Source organism: Megalobrama amblycephala, unplaced genomic scaffold (assembly GCF_018812025.1).
Source record: "Megalobrama amblycephala isolate DHTTF-2021 unplaced genomic scaffold, ASM1881202v1 scaffold489, whole genome shotgun sequence".
Lineage (NCBI taxonomy): Eukaryota > Metazoa > Chordata > Actinopteri > Cypriniformes > Xenocyprididae > Megalobrama > Megalobrama amblycephala.
In genome coordinates this window covers 1-26,403 of record NW_025953407.1, presented here as the reverse complement: position 1 = coordinate 26,403, position 26,403 = coordinate 1, and the positions used below count along the sequence as shown (strand labels likewise).

General features: G+C 38.3%; 1 protein-coding gene across 1 annotated transcript in view; it reads right to left on the bottom strand.

Moving 5' to 3' along the window:
• Window positions 1–26,397, bottom strand: part of LOC125261800 (DNA repair protein RAD50-like) — a gene marked incomplete at its 5' end in the record, with an annotated part of 32,333 nt that extends 5,936 nt beyond the window's left edge. The window contains 18 exons of the mRNA XM_048180348.1: window positions 306–530; window positions 775–902; window positions 1,651–1,764; window positions 1,858–1,950; window positions 2,664–2,774; window positions 7,578–7,771; window positions 9,571–9,697; window positions 10,702–10,891; window positions 12,976–13,213; window positions 13,667–13,842; window positions 14,792–14,949; window positions 17,235–17,417; window positions 19,243–19,449; window positions 19,545–19,738; window positions 22,966–23,131; window positions 23,867–23,995; window positions 24,346–24,550; window positions 26,318–26,397. Of these exons, the coding sequence (XP_048036305.1) occupies window positions 306–530; window positions 775–902; window positions 1,651–1,764; window positions 1,858–1,950; window positions 2,664–2,774; window positions 7,578–7,771; window positions 9,571–9,697; window positions 10,702–10,891; window positions 12,976–13,213; window positions 13,667–13,842; window positions 14,792–14,949; window positions 17,235–17,417; window positions 19,243–19,449; window positions 19,545–19,738; window positions 22,966–23,131; window positions 23,867–23,995; window positions 24,346–24,550; window positions 26,318–26,397 (2,918 nt within the window). The remainder of the gene's footprint in view (window positions 1–305; window positions 531–774; window positions 903–1,650; window positions 1,765–1,857; window positions 1,951–2,663; window positions 2,775–7,577; window positions 7,772–9,570; window positions 9,698–10,701; window positions 10,892–12,975; window positions 13,214–13,666; window positions 13,843–14,791; window positions 14,950–17,234; window positions 17,418–19,242; window positions 19,450–19,544; window positions 19,739–22,965; window positions 23,132–23,866; window positions 23,996–24,345; window positions 24,551–26,317) is intronic.
• Window positions 26,398–26,403: the final 6 nt, after the last annotated feature.

Genomic DNA, 26,403 nt, shown 5'->3' with positions numbered 1-26,403 from the left:
TTTATTGGGTATCGCAGTACTGTGATTATTGTTTGCTCTTGTATGACAAATTGCTTTTTATGTTTCTCATATGCAAGTCACTTTGTATAATCTCATCTGCTAAACAATTTCTCAGGACTTTCCGAATCACTTTTATACAAAAATGTGTATATTGTGTAATATATTGTTTTGGACTGAGTTTTGTATATATTACAATATAATTCTACTTATACTATCAACACCTATCCATTGCTATGGTTACAATCATGGTAAGTATTTTAGCGTCTTTTAATTACCCTTCAGAAAACTCCAGATAACCTACTTACTGGTCTAGAGCTTTATAGTAGATGTCTAGGTCTTTATTGGCCAACTCTGTTGTTCTCATGACAATCATTTTGTCTCTGTAGAGATCCTCGGCCCGGCAATACTGATCCTCACTGAGCTCTTTACGAAAACGGAGGATCTCGTCCTCGTAGCCTTTCTGTCGACCGAGAGCCACACTGCGGTTCTTTTTCAGGTCCTCCAACTTTCGCTCCACTTCTCGCCGCTCACTTGACAACAGAAGAAACACTCTTTAAGATACACACTAATTTGAACTCTCACACTTTGTAAAAAATTATACAAACTACTAGGCATTTAAGTAATTTAAGAGTTAGTGAGATTAATTAATTTAGAGTTATGGAAACCAAAGTACATACTCGGCATATAAAGTCTATTAAGTCTCTGAAAGTGTGTCAAACATTGTCAGGACTTCCTAACTGGTACTTGGTAGTTTGTGTTTGTGTGATCTCATACTTCCGCAGCTGCACGACTTGCATGTTGCCCATCTCCTTAAGCAAGGCTTCACGTTTTCTAGACACCTCTTTCAGCTCCTCCACACGCTTCCGTAAGGTCAAGTTATCCTGTAGCCAGCGCTCTTGAACCTGTTAAAAAAATCCCACAATCATATATCCACAAACAAAATGGAAAACAGAAAAACATATGTTTCATTTTAGGAAAAACAGAAATGTAAGCACATTACGACAACATGAGCGTTCAGATGTGGATTGCTGAACAAGTGGGCTCAGCTGGTTAATCAGCTAAAAATGTTGCAATTTCAAATTACCACCCGACAACTGCATCCAAAAGGCTGATTAAGAAAAATAAGATGACTTTTTCAGAATAACAATGACAGGAATTTCAGATTTGATGAGTGACCTTAAAATAATGCAGATTATTAAATATTTCTTAATTTTACATTTAACATTTCTGTTTCTTTTCTGAATCTTTAAACTTTTATTTCCAGGATTAAATCCTGGATTTAAATTGTCTAAGACTTTTGGCTTCCTTTATATATGCCATCAGCCACTTAATTAATTAGATATTAGTTAACAAAATCAACAATGTTTGAACAAAGCTGGAGGTTCATGCTGACATTTCATTCATTAGCCTCTTTCACACCATTAAGCACCTTTTTTCTGTACATTTTTGGTCAACAAGTCCCTGCTTGCACAACATCAGCTCTACGCATGTGTGCAAATTATTAGAAATTTGTCGTAATCTGCTGACATTTGCATCTCTTGCTAGATTATTTATTTATTTATTCATTGCTGTTTGTGTGTCTGCATTTTAATTTTGTGAATAGTAGGCCTATGCAACAACAAAACAAAAACACATGAAGCTTTGCTTGACCTTCTGAGTGTCAATATCTTGTCGGATGTTGCCCATGTCTTTATTGGTCTTCTCTCTATGTTTTTCAGCCTCGTGTAGTTGTTTGTCCACCTCTTGTAGCTCAGTTTCTTTTTGCTAAATAAGAAAAAGTCAAAGAAAATAAAGGGGAAAAAAACTTGCATATATTAGGAAATGAGAGGTAAGAGATTGCACAAAATATTTGCATACCTCTTTGTAGGAGTCTTTGCCCTCTTCAATGTACTTGGTGATCTCTTTTTCAAGTTGGGTCAAGTTTTTTACTTTTTCCTTGATTGCATTTATCTAAAAGAAAGTGTAAAGTTTTAGTCAACTCTAATAAGCAATGACTTTGTCTTGCATTAAAGGTGCTAAAGAGGATGTTTTGTTTTATACATTTTTGCAATATTACATGAAACTGTCTTTACTAACTGATAAAAGACTATTTATTAGGTGCACTGAAAGTAGTAATATTAATATACATCATCTGTGCACGAGGTAGGGCCTTAAAAACATCAGCCAATCGTTTACACGATCATCGTGTAAATGATTGGGCCTCTGGCTTGTCAATCACTGCCATGACGTTCCTTGTGAGAGACGAGCGCGGCTGCGTGCTCCAGTAACTTTCCACACTCCACAGGCGCCCCATGCAATGTTTTTATCCGGAGACAGGAGTAACAACTGCAGATTATGAGTTACCTGCGGTGAGTCCGACATAATGAATCCACTAACACAACACAGCGAATGCCGGTGGTAAACACTCGTGTTCCAATACGAGTGTTTACGAGTTTTGGGAGGCGTTCCTTCGAAGGAGGGGGGTTGTTCTTACGCATGCGCTCATTTCAAAAACTCAGTAACAGTCTTTGGACTGTCAGTCGACGAAAAAATCCTCTTTATCACCTTTAAAGTAAAAATCCACAACCTTTCATGCAAGACATTGTGGATAATAATTTTACAGAAAACAAACTATGAGTCACATAAAACCTAAAACAAAAATGCAAAAACAAGTAAACCCACACCTTTTCTTGCCCTTCTGCCTGTTTCTGCATCCTGCGCTTGGCAAGGTCCTGTTTCTCTAGCTGGAGCTTCTCCAGAGTTGCAGCTAGAGGAGACATCTGCTCCTTTGCATCCTAATAAACAAATCACGAAACAACAGTAAAAATATGATTACACCACCGTTCTAAAGTCTGGGCTCTGTAAGATTTTATGTTTTTGAAAGAATTATCTTATGCTGGCCACAGCTGCATTTATTTGATCAAAAATACAGTAAAAACTGTTGGAATTATTATTACAATTTCAAATAACTCTTTTCTATTTTAATATACACTGCCCGGCCAAAAAAAAAAAAAAAATGAAATGGAAATAAATGTTGTGAGGTTATTTCCATCAAGAGGTGATTCAATTTTTGATCTTGTATTGACAATGCAAGAGGTGAGCACTCTGTAAAGTCTGCTCCAGCACATCCCAAAGACTTTCAATGAATTTAAGGTCTGGACTCAGAGGTGCCAATTCACATGTGAAAATGATTCTTCATGCTCCCTCCTAACCATCCTTTCACAATTTGAGCCACAATTTGAGTGACATTGTCATCCTGGAGTATCATGGCTCCTACATGTGTGTTTAAGAAATGAAAAGCTACACACTCCATCAATTACGTGTAGAAGAACTGTTGCTAATCATATAACATGCTACAAACATAATAATCACTGCAATAATGATCCAATCATAAACTCTTAAGCATTTGCCAATTCAAATCCAAACAGTGACTTTTTTTTGGCCGGGCAGTGTATTTTAAATCTAATTCATGCCTGTAATTTTCAGCAGCCATTATACTACTATACGAATAAGCTGATTTAATGCTCAAACATTTCTTTTTCTTATAAATGTTGAAAACAATTGTGCTGCTTAACCTTCTTAACCCTCGTGGAAACTGTGGTTTCAGATTATTTGATGAAAAAACAAACAAAAAAACAGATTTTATTTTAAATATTCATTTTTTTAATGTGTATTACTGTCATTTTTGATCAGTTTAATGCATTATTTGCAGAATAATTGCAAAAAATAACCCACATGTATGCTTTCATATGTTCACTCAACGCGTTAGTCAGCGCGAGTCAGGAGCTGATGCTATGGTAACAGTACACCACAGCACCACACAACTAGGTAACTGCTGGTTTATCAGTGTGTGACTGCACAAACATGAACCACCGCTCAAGAAAAGAAAAAAAAAAAAAAACCCTGAGAACCTGGGGCCAAAACAGTATCAAAATTATAAAATCTTGTCAAATGTGTTCAGAGAAGCCCAGCCTGCCACTACATAAATATCCTCCAGAGACGCTCCTTTAAACAAAGTCTGGGAAAAAGTGACACCCTAGTAAAGTGTGTATGAATGACCAGAGGCAAAGATAACCCACACGCCTCATAAGCTTTACAAAGAGCACCCAATGCGACATCCTTTGCTTAGTAGCAGCAGCTCCTCTGCTATGGCCACAGTGGTCTCGTGTAGCCAGACGGCAGAAGGTCTGGACTCCATAGCAGCTTTCATTGGCCACAGACCACCCAAGAGGACGTCTGACTGACATGTAAAGCCCGGGACACACCAAGCTGATGATTGATGGTAGGACAACGTTGGGCTGTTTTTAAGCTTCGGCCGACTTAGGGGGTTTGCATACCTGAACGTTTGTTTCAGAACGTAGTGCGTTTTCTCCCTTGGCTTGGTTCGTTTAGGCATGTGTGAACACAGCAATCACTCTCGGACCCGCACCAAAACAATCGCTCTGAGATCGCCTGAAAGAGGTGGTCTCGGCCCGATTGCAAATGAACTCTGGAGCGGTCCGCTTGTGGTGTGAAGGCAATCTGACCCAGCGGACCAACAAACCAAACAATATCATATTTCATAACGGGAAATGTGTTATATAAAATGCAGCAGTGTTTGATTCTGTGAGTGAGCACATTAGTTAGGCTACTGCAGAGCGCCTCTTCATCTTAAAACGTTGTGTAAACGTACTTCTCCATTCAAGAACGCTGTCCCAACAAAGCCTTGAGCCTCAAAGCCACGACAGCGCTGGGAGAGATTGTGCTTGAATTGATTCAGCATGTAGAATTGGCGTTGGGCCGTCGGTGAGAGAGAAGAGTCTGATTGGCTGTTCAGTTTAGTGAACGATTAAGTGCAAGAGAATAATAGCAAAATAGGGAGCAAAGAAGTTAAGACGGTAGAGACAGAAGCTGTTCTAATTTTACGTCATTTTACCTGTGTGTTCCTGGGCTATTATTTTTATGTTAACACGAGCGGAGTGGAATAAAGAAAGTGATTAGCATGATTGATATTCAAAACGGTAAGCACACACTGCTTTTTGAATGACGAATATTGATGAATAAATCTGCAGAAATAGGCTGTTGTAAGAACACGACACAAATTCAACCAATCAAATGACAACTTTAAAATTCCTGAAGTGTTTCCCATTTTGTGTGACATATGCATCAGATGATCAGCCAACGGTCCATGGACCTGAGGCAGAGACTATGGCCACAGAAGCAAACAAACAGCTGCTCAGACTTACACTTACGGCTTGTATGGTCAAAGTAAACCTTTAACCTATGAGATCGACAAACGCACTGACAGGTTCTGTTGGATTTTTTTCACATAGCAGTGAAATTGACTTAAAATGCACCGAACCAGGCAAAGCCTATGCAACCTTTTACATTATCCCAAGACTCAAAGGGTGGAGAAGAAAAGGGCAGCAACATAACAACCTGGGAGCAAAATGAAGTTGATGCAACCTTAGGTATGTATCCTAACCTAGGTCACAACAAGACCTTCACCTGACCAGAAGCAAAACCCATACAAGGGCTGCAGCTGATTCCAATGGATCAAATGGAGAATCCGTTAAACCTTCCAAAACCACAGATAAATCCAATGAGGGAACATGTACAGAGCGGCAAGGTCTTAGCTGCCTCACCCCATGTATAAACCAGAAAACCAGAGTCAAGCCACAGGCAGTGAATCGAATCAAACTGTCAATTTCTGCACCAAGATGCAATAAGCCAACACTTGAAGGCACATAGGTGCCTCATAGAGGGTTTCCTAGAATTTAAGATGGTCTTACTTATCTCAGAGGAAAGACCAGATCCAATCAAATGCCAAATACAAAGATTCCACATCCGTGATGAGGATGCCGCCACTGCTGCACCAGAGCATCTTTTCCCAGAAGTAATGTAGAGGACAGACATAACCGAAAAGGGGACTGGACTGTTTTTCTGGAAGCAAAGAGATCCAACTTCACCCTATACTCTCTGGGCCTCAACCCGTGCCTCAAAAGTAAATTTGCTTCCAAGTTTAACTGACCTGGGGCATGGATCGCCCTTAATGACAGAAACTTGTTCTGTGCTCAGAGTAGAATGCAACTCGCTAACCTACACTTTGGTAGAGAACATATTTCCTCTTGACAGTTCAGATACGAGATCAGAGATCACAGATGTGTCCATCCAACACATGGCAACTTCAAAAGTCTGGAAGAAAATGGACTAAGTCCAGAAACAGCCACCATCACCAGGCAACTTATGTGCCAGTTGAAGGATTAGCTCACTTTCAAATTAAAATATCCTGATAAGTTACTGACCCCCATGTCATCCAAGATGTTTATGTCTTTCTTTCTTCAGTCAAAAAGAAATTAAGGTTTTCGATGAAAACATTCCAGGATTATTCTCCTTATAGTGGACTTCAACGGACCCCAAACGGTTGAAGGTCAAAATTACAGTTTCAGTGCAGCTTCAAATGGCTTTAAACGATACCAGATGAGGAATAAGGGTCTTATCTAGCGAAACGATCGGTATTTTCTAAAAAAAAATAAAAATGTATATGCTTTATAAGCACAAATGTTCACCTTGCAAGTGCTTCCACCAGACCGCCTTCCGTATTCTTCAAAAAGCTTCCGCTGTATGTCCTACACTTTCCCTATTTAACTTACGGAACTAACATGGCGCCAGTTCCGTTTTTGCGTAATTTGAATACAGAAGGCAGTCTGGTGAAAGCTAGATATTTGACTTCATAACTTGTTTAAAATTTTTTTATACAAACACATCGCTTCACTTCAGAAGGCCTTTATTAACCCCCCCTGGAGCTGTGTGGAGTACATTTATGATGGATGTGGATGGAAGCACGTGGATGGAAGCACTTTCTTTAGCTCATACTTGTGGGTCCTGTTCACTGCCATTATAAAGCTCAGATGCGTCAAGAAATGCATTCATATTTCTTCGATTATGTTCATCAGAAAGAAGAAAGTCATATACACCTAGGATGGCTTGAGGGTGAGTAAAGCTTGGGCTAATTTTCATTTGAAAGTGAACTAATCCTTTAAGATGATTGGCCTTCCACAGAGGCAACGGTCTCGATCATCTTGCAACAACAGATTGAACCTGGAGGAAAGCCCTGGGTCTAAACTGGGTTTTCATTGAAAACAAGTCTGACAGCACCAGTGTTTAACTCTGTCTGCGGTGAGAATGCCAGCAGGGACATACTCTCCATGACTTTTGAATCACAACTGAAGTGGCCTCATAGGGTGCAGGCCCAGCAGAATCACTGGGGACAGTACTGCTATAAGACCTAATAGTCAGGAGACACAAACCCACATTGACCATAGGCCCTGCTTTGAAATGACTCAGAGGCAGAATGCCTGAATGCAAGCAGGTGACAAACATGCCCACATTGCGCATTTGTTGCAATCCAGGACCACTCCAAGAAAAAAATGTTTAATGCGTTGGCAACAAGATGCCTTTCAGGGGGTTTAGTTTCAATCCAAGGCCCCGCAAATCAGAACCACATCTGAGGGTGTTTCTATAAAGTCAGCTAATAATGTAGCGTCGAGTGAACCTATGTAAGGCAACTTTTCTCATTATGAATCAAAGGGAAATTTAAGTGCAGCAATGTTTCTCACTCGAATGTCTCGGTGGAGCGTTTGGATTTCAGTGGAGAACTCCACACACTGCTCCTCCAATTGTTGACGTTTCTGCATGTTGCTAGAAATCTGGAGCTTTTCTCCACGAATCTCGTTTACACTGCTCCTCAAGGCCTGGATCTGCTCCTGCTGGTCCTGGATCAGTTTCCTTTTCAGCTCGATCTTACTGCAGGCTACACACAAAGAGCATTACATGGAGACACAGTGATGAACAGGGACAAATCAGGTGTTACAACTGATTTTACCAGTATTTGGGTATTTGACATTAAATACTTTATGTTGACATGTCCTGTGGTGTGACATGCTACATCTAAAATTAATTTTACTAGCACTTTGCTAACACTTTATAGCTAAATACTAATAAATATAGTTAAATACTTTACAGCTATATTAAAGGGTTAGTTCACTCAAAAAGGAAAATTCTGTACTACATCAGAATGCCGACTCATTATTGGCCGGCTCCTGCGTCAGCATCACACGCATGCTTTGTGCTGCTCACGTGTACAGCTTTGGCCAATACGGAGTTGGCATTTGAACGTAAACACGGAAGCACTGCACTGTGTTTACTACATCAATAGTGTAGGAGACTGAAAAGGAAGAGAAAAAATTGTTGAAAAAAGTCATTATTTTTTTGTTTTTGCGCACAAAAAGTATTTTCGTCGCTTCATAAAATTAAGGTTGAACCACTGTAGTGATGTGGACTATTTTAAGATTTTCTTTAGTACCTTTCTGGACCTTGACGGTTATAATTAAATTGCTGTCTATTGAGGAGTCAGAGAGCTCTCGGATTTCATCAAAATGTCTTAATTTGTGTTCCGAAGAGGAACGAAGGTCTTACGGGTGTGGAACAACATGAGGGTGAGTAATTAATGACAGAATTTTTATTTTGGGGTGAACTAACCCTTTAACAATGCATGCAGTTTTTATGAAAATAAAAAATTTTAGTTCAAAATAAATTGAGGGCCTATCATATGATTATTTATCATGACATTACAACAGCAAATAAACATTTAAAACATTAAGGACTGGTTTCACAGACAGGGCTTAGATTAAGCCAGGAGTAGGCCTTAGTTAAAATAAGACATTTAAGTAGTTTTTATAAACTTGCCTTAGAAAAAAAACATTTACTGGTGCATCTTGAGACAAAATAAATGGCACTGACATATTTTAATGTTTGAGCAGGTTGCTTTCAGTTAACATAGCTCAAACATGCATTTTAGTCTAGGACTAGATTTAAGCCTTGTCTGTATCTCTGTCTGTCTGTCTGTCTGTCTATCTATCTATCTAGGTTGGTCATTCTGTCTATCTGTTAATACAGTACATACAATTTATACAAGATATACAATTTTCCTTATATATTTATATAAATAGAATATAAACATCAAAGAACAAATGACAAATGATGTACATGACCATTCAAAAGTTTGGGCTCAGTAAGTTTTTTTTTTTTTTTTTTTTTAAAGAAATTAATACTTTTATTCAGCAAAAGACTAAATTCAACACAGTAAAGGCATTTATGATGTTACAAAAGATTTCAAATGCAGTTTGAATTGTTCTTTTGTTCAAATGTTCTTTTGAACTTTCTATCCACAAAGAATCCTGAAAAAGTACCACGGTTTCCACAAAAATATTATGCAGAACAACTGTTTTAAGCAATACCAAATCAGCATATTAGAATGATTTCTGAAGGATCATATGCCATTGAAGACTGGAGTAATGATGCTGAAAATTCAGCATTGTCATCACAGGAACTAATTAGACTATTATATATATATATATATATATTAAAATTAGAAAATATTTTAAATTGTAATAATATTTCAATTTTTGATTTTGAAATAAATGCAGTCTAGGTGAGCATAAGAGACTTCTTTTTTTTAAAACTGAAATCTTACTGACCCCAAACTTTTAAACAGGAATGTACATTCACATGATATATACATTCACATTCTACATTAACTGCTGAACGTACTGGTGTCCAGGCGGAGTTGGGTCTCTTGTTTCTCCTGGCTGACCTGCTGCATGGTGCGGCTGAGGTCAACTCCCTGCAGCCTGGCTGCATGTTGAGCGATCTTTCTCTCTACATCCTTCAGGTCAAGCTACATATAACAAGAAACATTCTGATTACGCACAGTTGAATAAAAATACTGCTTGTTAAGTTGTGACACATTGATTACTGTTTACAAACACAAACACAAATTAACAAATCCTTTAAGAAATGCTTTGTTTGTAATTAGATAAGCACACATTTTTTCCCAGCACTTCAAATGTTATTTTTAATGTGATGACAATATTTGTTCATCCTTCTGAGATTGTCCCCATTTGTAAAACCAAATGATTCAATATGTAGGAAATCCAATATTTGATAGAAAACACTAATTTAAAAATAAAAAGACATAATTACCACTATAACCAGCAGATGACATTTATTTATGTTTGAATACTAAATATACTATGCATGACTATTTAAGTGACTATATTCTGATTATAAACTAAGTATTACACTATTGATGTTCAACACACCAGCAAGTGACATTTCACCGGAAGCATGAATTTTCATATTTTCTTCTTGAATTCCTGTGTTCAGGACGTTTCTGGGCTGCACCCTTTGGCCAGTGGGTGTGTATCCTCTGCAAATAATGATGCGTGGTGCAGGTGAGGGTGGGACTTTATCGTATGATTCTAAACAGCTGGCTAATGTTTTGCTAATTGTTAACTGCTGTCTGTAACTCGACAGATTACTAGGCATTGTAATTATGTTTTTATTGACGAGACATAATTGTTTATTAGTGTGCTAGACCGAAGATGACTAAACTCACTTGCAAATTACAACCAGTCATATAACTATTAATGTAACAGTTCTTTTGTATACACAAAAAAATGCTATTTATGCACAAAAAACAATATTTGAAAAAATATTTGCAAAACAGCTCATCTTCCTACTGGTATTCTCTCGAGTCGTTGGGAATCACAGTACTGCAGTATGTGACTGTTCTAGGTGATTAATAAATAAGTCTTTAAATATTTGTTGTATTGTTCTGATGTGCTGCATTTTACTGGATTTTATTTTCTGCATTTAGGCTGACTGGAGATGAGCTTAAACCTGAAAGCGATCCATGAGGGAGACGTCCTGCAGACAGGCCTTGGCTGTGTCTTCCTCAGACATCAGTGTGCACAGCAGTGTCTCCTGCTCCTCAGTGTCTCCTTTCAGCTTCTCAATGTCTCGATTCACACGCTGGAGTTTATTTCTGAGCTCTGGCAGCTCTTTCTCCTGGAGATCTACTATGGACTGCCTGTCAGTACAAAATGATTAATTAATATCAGTATAAAGGGTGGATGGATGCATGGAGGAGTAAACAAGTGAATGGATAGATGGAAGGATAAGGGAATGAATGGGTAATGAAGGGGTGGATTCTGGAATCCACTGCCGCTTCAATATATATCTTTTAAGTTATTAATCAACATTTATATTTCTGTTAAATTATTTGAATGAACATGATAACAGAAAAGAACATGTTATCAGTATGTTTTGGGGAAAGTTTCCTGCTGAGAGCAGAGCTCAGATCAACTTCAGCCTTGAAGAAGCTGTGAATCATGTGTATCTGTGTATGTGTACTAAGAGTTTTGTGCAGGTCCCTTTGTACTGGACAACTGGCATTCTGCTTGAGACCAGCAGACGCCACATCATGACCCCAAAAGGACATCCGGTACCTAAATCCAGGGTCCCCCTCGTCATCACCGTGACGAAGGGAGATATGCTTCTCACTATCTGTCCATGTGTGGAAAATTTCTAATCTTGTCTATTTTCTTAGCCAATCAGAATCATCCAACCTGAAGTAATGACGTAGTTAGTTGACTCTGTTAGAGTATAATTGTTGTGGAAATGTGAATGTATGCAGAGCGGCCTACGAACTCCATGGGAGACTTGAAGCTGGCTTCTGCTGATGAAACTGCAAACTATTCTTCATTAAATTTTTCTTCAATTTATTTTTTTTAAAACTTTGACTCCGGGTCTTTATTCAACATATCTGGTTTCAAGGGTCCTAAACTGTTTATCCCCAACAGTAAACAGGTGGGTGGATGGACGGATGAAAGGATGGGAGAATGAAGGGGTGAACAGGTGAACGGATGAAAGGATGGGGTATGAAGAGGTAAACAGGTGGATGGATGGAAGGATGGGGGAATGAAGGGGTAAACTAGTGAACAGATGAATGTGGGAATGAAGAGGTAAACAGGTGGATGGATGGAAGGATGGGAGAATAAAGGGATGAACAGGTGAACGGAAGGATGGATGAGGGAATGCAGGGGTAAACAGGTGAACAGATGGATGGATGGATGAAGGATGGGGGAATGAAGGGGTGAACAGATAGATGGATGGTAAACAGGTGAACGGATGGAAGGGAAAGGGTTACAGGGTAAACGGATGGATGATGGAAGGAAGGAAGGGAATAAAGGGGTAAACAGGTAAATGGATGGAAGAATGGGGAATGAAGGGGTAAACAGGTGGACCTATGGATGGATGGAAGGATGGGGAATGAAGGGGTAAACAGGTGGGTGGATGGATGGATGGGTGGATGGGGGAATGAAGGGGTGAACAGATAGATGGATGGGTAAACAGGTGAACGGATGGAAGGAAGAAAGGGTTGCAGGGGTAAACGGATGGATGATGGAAGGAAGGATAGGGAATAAAGGGGTAAACAGGTAAATGGATGGAAGAATGGGTGAATGAAGGGGTAAAAGGTGGACCTATGGATGGATGGAAGGATGGGGAACGAAGGGGTAAACAGGTGGGTGGATGGATGGATGGGTGGATGGGGGAATGAAGGGGTGAACAGGTGAATGGATAAATGAAGGATGGAGGAATGAAGGGGTGAACAGATGGATGGATGGATGGATGGGTAATCAGGTGAACGGATGGAAGGAAGGAAGGGTTGCAGGGGTAAACAGATACATGGATGATGGATTGGGGAATGAAGGGGTAAACGGATGGATGATGGAAGGAAGGATAGGGAATAAAGGGGTAAACAGGTAAATGGATGGAAGAATGGGTAAATGAAGGGGTAAACAGGTGGACCTATGGATGGATGGAAGGATGAGGGAATGAAGTGGTAAACAGGTGAATGGATGGATGATGGAAGGATGGGGAATGAAGGGATAAACAGATGAACAGATGGATGGATGGAAGAATGGGAGAAGGGGTAAATAATTGGATGGATGGATGGATGGATGGATGGATGATAGGTGAAGTAAAAGATGGATGGATGGATAAACATCAAGTAAAGGATGGATGGTTAAAGTGATAAACAGACTGAGTAATAGACAGATAGATAAATAGAGTGATGAATGGACAGACAGATAGACAGTAAACTGTTATTGCCTGATGGGTTTCAGAGCCATCATTTCATCACGTCTGCGCTCTTTTCTCTTCAAGTCCTGCTCAGTGTTCTTCAGTTTGTCTGGGACGAGCCGCAGCTTGGACTGCATGTCATTGATGACATCCTGGAGCTCTGCCTCTGACGGGAACACGCGCTGACATACGGGACAGCAGGGCTCGCCCTCCTCCGTCAGCTGACTGATGAACTGACTGTACACGGCTGTGGCACCCGCCAGCATGGCTGCTCAAAGAAAGATCCAGGCCAGAGAAGAGAAAAAGACACTGAGAAAACTAGGGATGTTCTGATTTAGCACAAATACTCTGTGGGTAACAATCACCTACCACAACAGTTTCCAGCTTGCTACTTCATATCAACAGTCATTGCTATACTTGTCATAAAGCACTCTATATCCTGTTTGCCAATAAACAGTAATTTACCATCAAACAGACCCCCACACAGAATCTGCATCGGAAAAGCTTCACAGACTTCATCAGAATTCAAAGGCCATCATACACAAAACACATCCTTCGGCCCTAATTTGTCCTCATTATATTTGCATTTTCTACCAAATGTATATCAATTCTGCATTTTTCTTAAGATTTCCTCCAGTATTAGCACAGAATGTATATTTTGTGGGGATCTAAAAGGTTTTGTAAGAGCATCAGTATGACCATGCCAAACACACTTCCGTACCTCTCTGTTTAGAACATTTCTCCAGCTCATCATCCAGTTTGCTCAGGTCCGACTGGAAGTCCTGACTGCCGCACACGTTAAAAAGTCTCTCTTTATAACTGGCCAGCAGCTCTTCCTTACGTTTGATTTCTGCCGTGAAGTGAGTCTTATTCTGTTCTCCAGACGCAAGCTCCTTGCTATGAAAAACAAAAATGAACATTTCCTCAAAGTCTCAAGAGTCCCGCCTAGCAATGCTAGTTAGGTAGTTTACTTATCAAGGCTGAACCGGAGCAAATTACAATCCCAAGGCTGCAGGTTCAAATCCTAACGTGACGTGACGGGTCTTTTTTTTTTTTATCCAAAGCCCTTAATAATAATAAAAAACAAAGATATGACATCCAATGTATGTAAGATAGTACAACTAGATCTCTTTTATCAAATCCAAAAGGTTTTAAATATATTTTGCTACATATAAAGGTATTTTGAAGATTTTGAAGTGGCAAAAGGTCATTTGGTTTAACCGTCCAAAGGCAAATACAGCCATTTCATTTGTGATTAAAAATACTTAAAATGTAATAAATGTATTTTTTTTTTTTATTCTGGTATGATTTTATATCATCATACCTGTATATCAGCATAGTGCAAAATGGTATTAAAATTATGTGTAGAAGTCGTTGCTTTGTTATGAGAAAGAATGTCTGGAAAAATGAATTTCATTGATGTCATTCGGAGTAACCAATATAAAGGTAACTAAATCTCTTTTAACTATTTGACCATTTTGGATCAAGTCATGTGGTCAATATCATAACATCATATCAATATCCATGACAGGATGTGACATCATTCAGACACCTGCAAAGGACCACATGGTCATGAAGCAAAGTAACTAAATCTCTCTTAACTATTTGAAACATTTTATGTTTTATGTATTTATGTTAAGATTTATGTATGTGGGTGGTTGTACAAATGCATGTGTGTGTCGCTTATCACGTAGACATTTAGATTCTGATGCATGAAACTGCATGAAACATTTTATACCCTCACACTGAATATCATAATTTATGGCATTCTCTAACTTATTATATTAAACACCTACTATTATACAAATGTTTGTGGAAAAACAAATCACTAAACAGTGTCACATACTTCATTTTGCTGAGCCGTTCTCTGGTGGAGTTGATCTCTCTGGATTTGGAGTGGATCCAGTCTTCCAGCTCTCTCTTGCTTGGGAAGTGTCCCAGCAGAGACACCAGCTCTTCATTATGTCTGGACTTGATCTTCCTCACTTGCTCCTCTTTATCCATCTAGAATCCGAAGCAGAGATTAACTTTTTATTTTCTTGTTAGATAAAATTGTCACTTTGCAAACCCCCGTCTGGCATAAGCACTGATCATAAAAATACTATGTTTGAGAATATAGATTGCTCTATCCAGACATTACTGTGCTTCATATTCTGTATACTGTCATATAATGCCTAGAAAGAGTTAATATCTCTCAGTGTGCTCTGATTCAGCACATTTCGATAAATGTGATAATGGGAATAATTTGGGTATTTCATATACTGTATTTAAAAGAAACCACAAACTGCTAAAATATAAATAGTAGTATATTCTCTCTGCTTTTATGCTACAATATATTTTTTTATTGATTTATTTTTAAAGTTTCAAAATGTATAAACAAAATAGGACTGAAAATTGTAAACACTCTTGCTTTTTAAAAATAGTATGAACATTTCTGAAGAAGCTATTTTATAGATCGCCTAAAGAAATAATTATTTTAAAGAAATCTATTAAATTTGTTTGTAAGGGATTATGTGTTTGATTCACTATTTCATTTTCAAATTCAGATTTCCAATCATTTCTTTCTTTAGGCAGCATGGAGTGGTATAAATTACTTTGATGCCTCAAGCAAACATTTTAAAATAAAACTTGAATTAGTTTTCATTTTAAAAAGCTTTAGTTTTTTTTTTTTTTTAAACTGAACACAAAGCACATATTGTTATAAATAGTAAATTTTTTGTGATGTAAAAATGAAAGTGTTAATGAAAGACTGGAGAATATTAGGTGGTCAGGAAATCACAAAAAAAGACTGTGCTGACATCTAGGTGTTACAGTTATATACTGCAAGCATTGTGCTGGCATACTAATACACATCTATTACTTTTAACAAATTTTGTAGGATATATTATGGTATTTGAGATTATTAGCTGAATCCTGGATGTTTCTTGTTCTGATGTGCAGTTTACACTGTAGGAAAAAAATGTCAAAATATTGTCAAGTTATGTTTACCACAGGCTTTATTTTACTCATAAGTTGAAAAACCCCATTATAAAACCCCATATGGAACCAGCAGCAAAGTTTTCTTGGATCTGATGTCATCCCTGCATTGCTCTCTATTGTCCGAAGGCATTTGTTTTGTTTATGTTTGCTGCATTTGTTTCAGAATTAGGCATAAAACTGTTATCACAATGGATAGGGCGCACATGGGCATATAAGTGATGATAAATTAATGAATGAAGGATTTATCCAGAGCTTTTTTTTATGTACTACTATACACCCAAAGTGCTTTACAATCATATCAGAGGGTCTCCTCACCCACCATCAGTGTGCATCATCCACAAGAGAGTGATGGAGCCAATTCAAAAGAATGGGGATCATTAGGAGGCCATGACTGATAATGGCCAATGTGGGAAATGTGGCCAGGAGATTTCTTTTTCTTTACGAGAAGATTTTTAATGAGTCAGCACCTTGGTTTAATGTCCCATACGAAGGATGGTGCTTTTTCAGTATCGTGTCCCCACTATACTGGGACATTAGGACCCACACAGACCACAGGTACCACTTTTCCACCAGCATGAACTGGGTGCTAGTTCAGAGTTAGTGCTATTGCCGGTTCGGAGTTGGTTCCACTGGCGAGCATTTTAAGAACCGGTTTGCCTTTCCACGGGCCACCACAGAGCCAGGTCTTACATCACTGCATACGTCTCATCTTTCCCAACAACACTAGCGTCGCAGAGCCAAATACACCAGCAACAATGGCGAACGTTGCGTTACTATTGGTGCTCATGGCTTTGCAAACCTACATCAGCATCCAAACACGGTGAATTCAACGTGTTCATGCAGCTCGCCGTAATTTGACGGAGATTACAATGGAGCTGCTATTAGCTCGATTAGCTGCTATTTTAACAATTGCGGTCACAACTTTCTGTTCATCTTGTTGGTCACGGTGACCCTGCCCCCAGCTCCTGACGCAAGTGTTTTACTTCTAGACCAGCAATGTTTTGGTGCTGCTTACGAACCACTTTTCCTGGTACAGAGCTGGTGCTTTGGGTGTCGAAAGATAAAGAACTGATTCGAAACAAAGCTCTGGCTCTGAACCAGCACTCAAACTGCCTTGGTGAAAAAGGGGTAAGGGTGAGCACCCCCTGCTGGCCTCTCTGACACCTCTTCCAGTTCCAGCAACAACCTAGTTTTCCCAGGAGGTCTCCCATCCAGATAATGACCAGCTCAACCCTGATTAGCTTCAGTGGGTTACCACTCTTGGGTTACAGGGTGATATGGCTGCGGGCGAGAATGATGTGTGAGCTCACCTTGGTCTTCTTGAGCATGTCCATCTCTGCATGTGCCCTGGTGTGTGTGTTGAGCAGTTCCATCTCCTTGTCCAGTTTGCGCTGGGCCTGATCCAGTTCAGTTTTCTCCTTCTGTAGTTCAATTACTTCTGCCTTCAGACTGTCCACAGTACAGGCCTGAACGGCATTATCAAGCTCCCGCTCCTATGAACACAAACATATTAAGACAAACATATACAAAAATAACGCAGGGTGTCAATGATGTTAGTTTTGTTAGTTGCATTTAGAATTGATTTCTTTCTACAATTTATTTAGTAAACAACAGGGCAATTTAGTGTGAGACAGTAATCCCATAAAAGCGCAGATGGGAGTGGGAGCCATGTCAAGGGCAAAATGGACAAGACATGCATTTCTGGGCATTAAAGCCCCTATTATGCTTTTTCAAACATTACCTTTCATGCAATGTGTAATGTAGCTGTCTGTGAATATAAACGATCTGCAAAGTTGTGAAGCCGAAAGTGCACACTGCACGATAAATAAAGTTATAGTCTCTCAAAAGAAAGACTCTGAACAGCCTAGCAAGTCATCAGGAATTCGAATCCCACTTCCGTGATGACTATATGTCACTGGGTAACACATTTGCCAAATGCTCGCCTATGGCCTTCATTGGCTGCCCGTGAACGTCTACTTTGACCCACTCTCAAACGCTGTTGCTGGTTTGTGTTGTGTACATGTCGAGAAGACGTGGTTTTCTGCTCTGCAAAACCAAATTGTCTTTGTAAACACTTCCAAAGGATGAGGATGTGAAGAGTCAGTGATTAAAATGACCACAGAGATACAACAGCAGTATAACCTGGCTTCTCAAATCTGTGTGAGGTCTAAATGGGATTTACAAAATGCCATTAAAGATGGGACAGTACCCACTTTATTTGGACCAACTTGCCTCTCAGAACCACAACCATTCTTACTATTTTGAGTAATGATAAAGGATGGAGCAAGATTTGTTTTACAAACATTAATGTTACATCAGTCATTCATGTTAGTGCTCGGCTAATGTATGCACTGTTATTGATACTGTTAATAATACAGTTCCCACATGTACACCACAATAAATTAGAAATATGAACATCGGTTTGATGGACATACACTTGTTAATGCTGATGGTGAGGAATTACAGTTGCAACATCTCTTATCATATGTCAAACTGAGTAGGGCATCACTGAGAAATGTCCTGCTCAAGTCGTTCTTGCGATGGAGGCTCGAGATGAATAACTAGTTCTTCCAATGTTTCATCATCAGACTCTCGATCAGATTGATATGGTCAAATCGATGCCATCATTACTGTATTTACAGTGTGTACAATTGCTGAGCTTTAGGAAGCGTCCGGAGATGAAGTTCTGTTATGGTAACGGCCGTTTTGCTTCCAAAAGCACTATAAGTGGTAGACCAATCACAACAGACTGGGCCATCTGGCCAATCAGAGCTGAGCAGGCTTGTGGAAAGGAGGGATTTAGAGAGACTGAAGCATCTGACGAGTCGTTTGAGAATCACTGAAAAATGTAGTGATGTGCAATGTATATAATGAGAAAATGAAAGTGTTTTTTGACCTTTGATGGATGTAAAACTGTTGTAGGAGACCTCTTAAACAAAATTAGGCACCTTTAAAATAGCATAATAGGGGCACTTTAAATAATAGAGCAAATACCAATTAAACTGACTACCGCAAAAAATAGATTACACTCCAACCATAAATTTTAAATCTGAGAGGGAAACTCCTACAAACACATATGCAATAAGGTCAGCCGCAAAAATTACAGCGCACACGCCTTTTCATTACTATTTTTTCACTGCGTGTCTTCAATAAATCCTTACAGTAGTTTTTTAATGCCAAAAGAGGGATTGAGCTGTTAGTAAATCTGGCCCATGGTAATTTTAGTTAAGGATTCAGTTTAGGAAACCAACAGAACATTGACAGATGAAATATATCTAATGCTCAAAGCAAGTCGTCAGTGGTGTAGCGCAGTCTAACCATTTTCTGAAGCTCAGTGTCCAGCTCCTGCAGTCTGCTAGAGGAGCCCTCCAGTCTTTGGAGATCAGACTTGATGCTCTTCAGTTCCTGTTGTTTTTTGGCCTGTATGTCTCTCTTCAGCTCAATGGTTCTCTCTAGACCGGTCTTCTTATCACGGAGATCATCGATGCTTTGCTGTTTCTGTGCCTCTTTCTCCTGCATATCATGCTGAAAACAAGAAATTATTATTAAAAAATGGCAACACGTTACAGTACTAAAATTTAAATTTTAAGAATATATGAAGTTTCAGGATATTTATCTACCATAGTTTGGTTGAGGTCTTTAGAGTCCTGCTTCAATCTCTCTTCGACTTGTGTGTGGAAGCTCTGGAGCTGTCGTTCGTTAAGAGGTGTCCGATCATAGCCCTCCAACTCCAGGGAAGACGCTAAACTTTTCACCTGGTTGTCCCTCTTTTTAATGTTCTCTGTGTGCCTATCTGCCTCCAACTGCAGACGGCCTTCAAATGAACAGAGACAATGATGATGAACAGCTCTGAGAAAGAATAAACTTTTTTTTCCTGCTAAAAATGAATTTTTAACAAAATCACTTGATTTGAAAGTATTAGTTCATAATCTATGAAACAAAAATTTGCCAACATTAAAGTTTATTCTTTAATTAATGTGGATTTCATTAGTGAAGACACTTTGCAGTAGTTATTTCTATGAAGGAAAAAAAAAAAAAAAAAAACATTGATTATGGCAAATATCATAATCACAATTATTTTGGTCAATATTGAAATCACAATTATTGATGGGAGATATGATCAAAGTCTTATTTCATGATCTGAGTCATTTTAGATCATCAGTAAAATTTCACAATTATCGATAGGCTACAAAAACTAATACTAGGTTAACTAATGTAGATTAGTAAAAATTCCTCAAAACAGTTACAGAAGACAAGTAAACAGGCAGCAATACATTAGGAACAAAGAAACTAATTCATCAATGGACAAATAAATACAACAGAACAAAAATACAAATTAAATTAACAGTTCTTTATGTTTTTCAGGAAGATGTATTGTGGTATTCAGGTAAGTAATAGCCTACAACAGAAAAGTAGGCCTAATCAAATGTAAAATAATCTTCACTGTATACATTAAATATAGATTAATCCTTATTTAAGCTACAAAAGTTAATAATTCAAGAGCAGTTAGAGATTTTTATCTTTGTCTTTTGATTAACCTTAAATGACACAGGCCAAAGCAGTAATATTGGGCTGATGTCATTTTAAGTCTAAATGCACGGATCAAATATACTGTTACACATGCGTTTTGTATCTCAACTGTTTACATTCACTTAAGAGATAACCGACTGTGTTTACGAGGATACTTATCAAAACAGTAATTTGATGTTTTTGTGCGTAGGCTATTTTACCATTTAGGAGCGAATCCTGAAGCCCACAGTATACTTTGCTTATGTGCGTTCCGCTCCGTCTCGGAGCACGTGCACAGAACTCCGCCTGGGGAACAGTGTCTCTTTCGCAGCTTAATCAAACACGTTCTGCAGTTTAGCAACAGTAGACTGCATTTTACAACACTCACTTATTTGGCTGATTTGGATGGCTTAGGAAGGACCGAAAGCGGATTGCTGAATGTAGCAGTGGCACAATAGTCGTTGAAATCGAAATCAAAAATCTATTACGAATAATCGCACAGCCCTACATTTGATGAATGAAAGCCACAAAGTGAGATAAAAGTAAAAAGAAATGTGTTCAACGCAAGTTGTCCAAAGCACGAGATGAAAGCATGCTTTCATGTGCCCTGCAGGTTGCCACGTCAAGTGCTTGTGTTATTTAATTGGGTTAAAATGACACTTGACATTTGACTTGACATTTGATAATCAACAGTTGCTTTGATCTGCCTGCATTGACACTATTCTTTAAGAGCTGCTGTGCAGCCAAAATTATGTACCAGTTATCAATGTAAAGCTGCTTTGACACAATCTACATTGTAAAAGCGCTATATAAATAAAGGTGACTTGACTTGAATTTTTTTTTTATACAAACCCGATTCCAAAAAAGTTGGGACACTGTACAAATTGTGAATAAAAACAGAATGCAATGATTTGGAAGTTTCAGATTTCAATATTTTATTCAGAATACAACATAGATGACATATCAAATGTTTAAAACTGAGAAAATGTATCATTTTAAGGGAAAAATAAGTTGATTTTAAATTTCATGGCATCAACACATCTCAAAAAAGTTGGGACAAGGCCATGTTTACCACTGTGTGGCATCCCCTCTTCTTTTTATAACAGTCTGCAAACGTCTGGGGACTGAGGAGACAAGTTGCTCAAGTTTAGGAATAAGAATGTTGTCCCATTCTTGTCTAATACAGGCTTCTAGTTGCTCAACTGTCTTAGGTCTTCTTTATCGTCTTCTTGATGCGCCAAAAGTTTTCTATGGGTGAAAGATCTGGATCAGGTTGGCCATTTCAGTACCCGGATCCTTCTTCTACACAGCCATGATGTTGTAATTGATGCAGTATGTGGTCTGTCATTGTCATGTTGGAAAATGCAAGGTCTTCCCTGAAAGAGACGACATCTGGATGGGAGCATATGTTGTTCTAGAACTTGGATATACCTTTCAGCATTGATGGTGCCTTTCCAGATGTGTAAGCTGCCCATGCCACAACGCACTCATGCAACCCCATACCATCAGAGATGCAGGCTTCTGAACTGAGCGCTGATAACATCTTGGGTTGTCCTTGTCCTCTTTAGTCCGGATGACATGGTGTCCCAGTTTTCCAAAAAGAACTTCAAATTTTGATTCGTCTGACCACAGAACAGTTTTCCACTTTGCCACAGTCCATTTTAAATGAGCCTTGGCCCAGAGAAAACGCCTGCGCTTCTGGATCATGTTTAGATATGGCTTCTTTTTTGACTTATAGAGTTTTAGCCGGCAACGGCAAATGGCATAGTGGATTGTGTTTACCGACAATGTTTTCTGGAAGTATTCCTGAGCCCATGTTGTGATTTCCATTACAGTAGCATTCCTGTATGTGATGCAGTGCCGTCTAAGATCACGGGCATCCAGTATGGTTTTCCGGCTTTGACCCTTACGCACAAAGATTGTTCCAGATTATTCCTTTGGATGATATTATGCACTGTAGATGATGATAACTTCAAAATCTTTGCATTTTTTCTCTGTGAAACTCCTTTCTGATATTGCTCCACTATTGGTGATCCTCTGCCCATCTTGACTTCTGAGAGACACTGCCACTCCAAGAGGTTCGTTTTATACCCAATCATGTTGCCAATTGACCTAATAAGTCGCAAATTGGTCCTCCAGCTGTTCCTTATATGTACACTTAACTTTTACGGCCTCTTATTGCTACCTGTTCCAACTTTTTTGGAATGTGTAGCTCTCATGAAATCCAAAATGAGCCAATATTTGGCATGCCATTTCAAAATGTCTCACTTTCAAGATTTGATATGTTATCTATATTCTATTGTGAATAAAATATACGTTTATGAGATTTGTAAATTATTGCATTTTTTTTTTATTCACAATTTGTACAGTGTCCCAACTTTTTTGGAATCGGGTTTGTGTATATATATATGTGTGTGTGTGTGTGTATATATATATATATATATATATATATATATATATATATATATATATATATATATATATATATATATATATATATATAAATGAATGAGCAAATGAGCAAAGGACTACCTTGCTCAACTAGCAGGTCAGATTTGATGCGGTTCATCCTCTGGCACTCTCGGCCAGCCCGTTCAAGCTCGCGCTGACACTCCGTAAGTCTTCTTTCCTTCTCTTTGACAGTCCGCTGGTGGTTCTGATACATGTCCTGCAGCTGATCATCTGAGCCCTGAAACACCTAAAAACACAGCACAACACAGAGTCAAGGCTCCCCAAGGAATGAACAAACGGTGTGACACAAGGCTTTGTCTTAGGCCCTTCGTTTTTCTATCCGTACATGCTCCCTTTAGGCAATTTTTTAAGAAACATGGTATTACTTTTCATTGTTATGCAGACAACCTTATATTTCTCCAGACCAGAGGAAATTCTTTAGTATTGATGGTTTTGTCTCCATTTCATTACAATTTAAGAAATAATCTTTGGGGAGAGAAAGAGGGGAGGATGAAATAGAGACATGACTCAAGTTGAACCCAAATCTTTCACTACCACTTGACCAAAGCATCAACAGTAATGTTACTTCAATGAAAATACTGTTGAGAACTAACACATAAAACGTTTATTTCGATCCCCAGTAGTCCAGAGGAAGCCATAGGTAAATTAAGAAAATTGAATGGCTTTTAGTAAGAAAAGCTAGCGGATGGACCCCTCTTTTATTTTTAAACAATATAACACGAATGACAAAGATGAGCAAGCAAATGCAAACCCCTAGTTTCAACATCAGATGAAAACAGCAGCAGTACATACACCAAAACAATCCATAACTGAACATCCTGTACATGTTTTCTATGCAAAACACTTCCTCTGCCTTCATATGATCATTATCTGGCTTTTATGACTAATTCTGAGAGCAGCGAAAGTTTTATAACTGATGACTGTTTTTTTTTTTTTTTTTTTTTTTTTTAACTTTGGTTACCTGCTCCATCTTTTCCTCTAGTTCCTGGTTGTCATCCTCCATCTGTTTCTTCCTGCTTTCCAGAGCTTTGATGTCATTATCCAACTTCATTATTTTGCTGAGGCTGCTGTCTATGTCATAGAGTCGGTTCTGAAAATATGGGGAAAGTGTGTTTGGTGAATATACATAACATGACTGCATAAGTGTATAGGCTAAAACTGAACTGACTATTTGACAACAGCTTTGAGCGTGGCTCATCAATCTTTTGTTTTTAACTCAATTGATTCATAATGTGAAGCTTCTGTTTTTGCACTGATGTCAGACTTATCAATAATTTAGGATCAGATTAATCTTTTAATGTGTATCTAAAGTTACAAATAAAAAGAAAAAAAAATAGTCTTGATGACTTTTTTTTTTTTTTTAAATCAGTAAAAAATTTAAATGCATATTTTTTTTTTTTTAAAGCCTACAAATTGCCATCACAAATTCTTGTGTCTCACCTCCAGTGGGTCAATCTGATTCTCGATGCGTTGGACATTCTCTTTGGAGGAAGACAGCTGAGCCTCTTTAGTGGTCAGCTGCTCTCTAATCTCTTGGGCCTTATCTTTGTTCTGTTTTAGGTACTTGAGCTCCATCTGGCAGGTTTTAACAGTATTTGCCTGCTTCAGCCTCAACGTCCGCAGAGTCTCCAAAACCTTAATGTACCTTCAAGCAAAAGGTTGTGGTTATTTTCAGCTGATGCTAGCTTAATATGAGCAAAAGACACCACAGGACAAGTCAATGTGAGGGAAAAAAAAAAAAAAAAAACTAACCAAAAAAACTACGAATATAGTTTAGTATAACAATTCTTATAACAATTGTTGTTGTTGTTGTTTTTTTTAACAAATCAGCTTAGCCAGCAAATGAGTTACTTGCCAATAAGATACACACTCATTTATCGCCATCTGCTGATGTAGGCCTAGCGAATTAGAGCCATAGAATCACAGCTTTGCTGGCATGTTGAGCATTTATAGAATTTACAAAACATACATTGTGTAAATAATAAAGGGTAAAAAATAATTAAAGGTGCCCTAGATTCAAAAATTGAATTTACTTTGGCATAGTTAAATAACAAGTGTTCAGTACATGGAAATGACATACAGTGAGTCTAAAACTCCATTGTTTCCTCCTTCTTATTTAAATCTCATTTGTTTAAAAGACCTCCGAAGAACAGGCGAATCTCAACATAACACCGACTGTAACAGTCAGGATCATTAATATGTACGCCCCCAATATTTGCATATGCCAGCTCATGTTCCCAACATTATGAAAGGCATTAGACAAGGGCAGGACGTCTGGATCTGCACAGCTGAATCATCAGACTAGGTAATCAAGCAAGGACAATAGCAAAAAATGGCAGATGGAGCAATAATAACTGAAATGATCCATGATATCATGATATTTTTAGTGATATTTGTAAATTGTCTTTCTAAATGTTTTGTTAGCATGTTGCTAATGTACTGTTAAATGTGGTTAAAGTTACCATCGTTTCTTACTGTATTCACAGAGACAAGAGCCGTCGCTATTTTCATTTTTAAACACTTGCAGTCTGTATAATGCATAAACACAACTTCATTCTTTATAAATCTCTCCAACAGTGTAGTATTAGCCGTTAGCCACGGAGCACTATCAAACTCATTCAGAATCAATCAAAATAAACATCAAAATAAACACTGTAAACATTAAAATAAACACTGTACTTACGCGATTAGACATGCTGCATGACGAACACTTTGTAAAGATCCATTTTAAGGGTTATATTAGCTGTGTGGACTTTTTTTTATGTTGTTTAAGGCAAGCACGAGCTCTTGGGGCGTGGAGCACGAGATTTAAAGGGCCACACACCCTGAATCGGCTCATTTCTAATTATGCCCCAAAATAGGCAGTTAAAAAAATGAATTAAAAAAAAAATCTATGGGGTATTTTGAGCTGAAACTTCACAGACACATTCAGGGGACACCTTAGACTTATATTACATCTTTTAAAAAAAAGTTCTAGGGCACCTTTAAAGGGTAAAAAGATTCTTGAAATGAAGGGGGAAAATAAATAACTATGTACAAATATCAAAGTTTAATAGAAAATAATGAGAAAGGGGAGTACTTTAGAAATTTTCCTAGATATTTTGAGATAAAATGGCTTGATGAACACATACTGTAACGTTCCAAATTGAAAACATCCTTCACACTGTAAAAGCATTAAAAAATGACTAGACAAAAATGAGAAAGCATTCAGTGCTGTTTCCCATTAAACATGTGAAAGGGACCATTAAACATGGGAAAGGATGTAAAAATGAAACACTAAAATATGATGCAAATTGTACCAAAATTTTCATATGTGGACCTAAGGAAAAAAAAAAGATCCATAATAAAAAGTATATGACCCTTTTAATGACTGAAAGCTTCTGTGAGGAATCCGCTGTCCAGATACAAATACCTTGTGGCTGAGAAAATATCATCAAACTTCTGCTTGAGAGCTTTCCCTTCACTGAGAGGCCAGTTGGACTCCTCTTGATGGCAGAA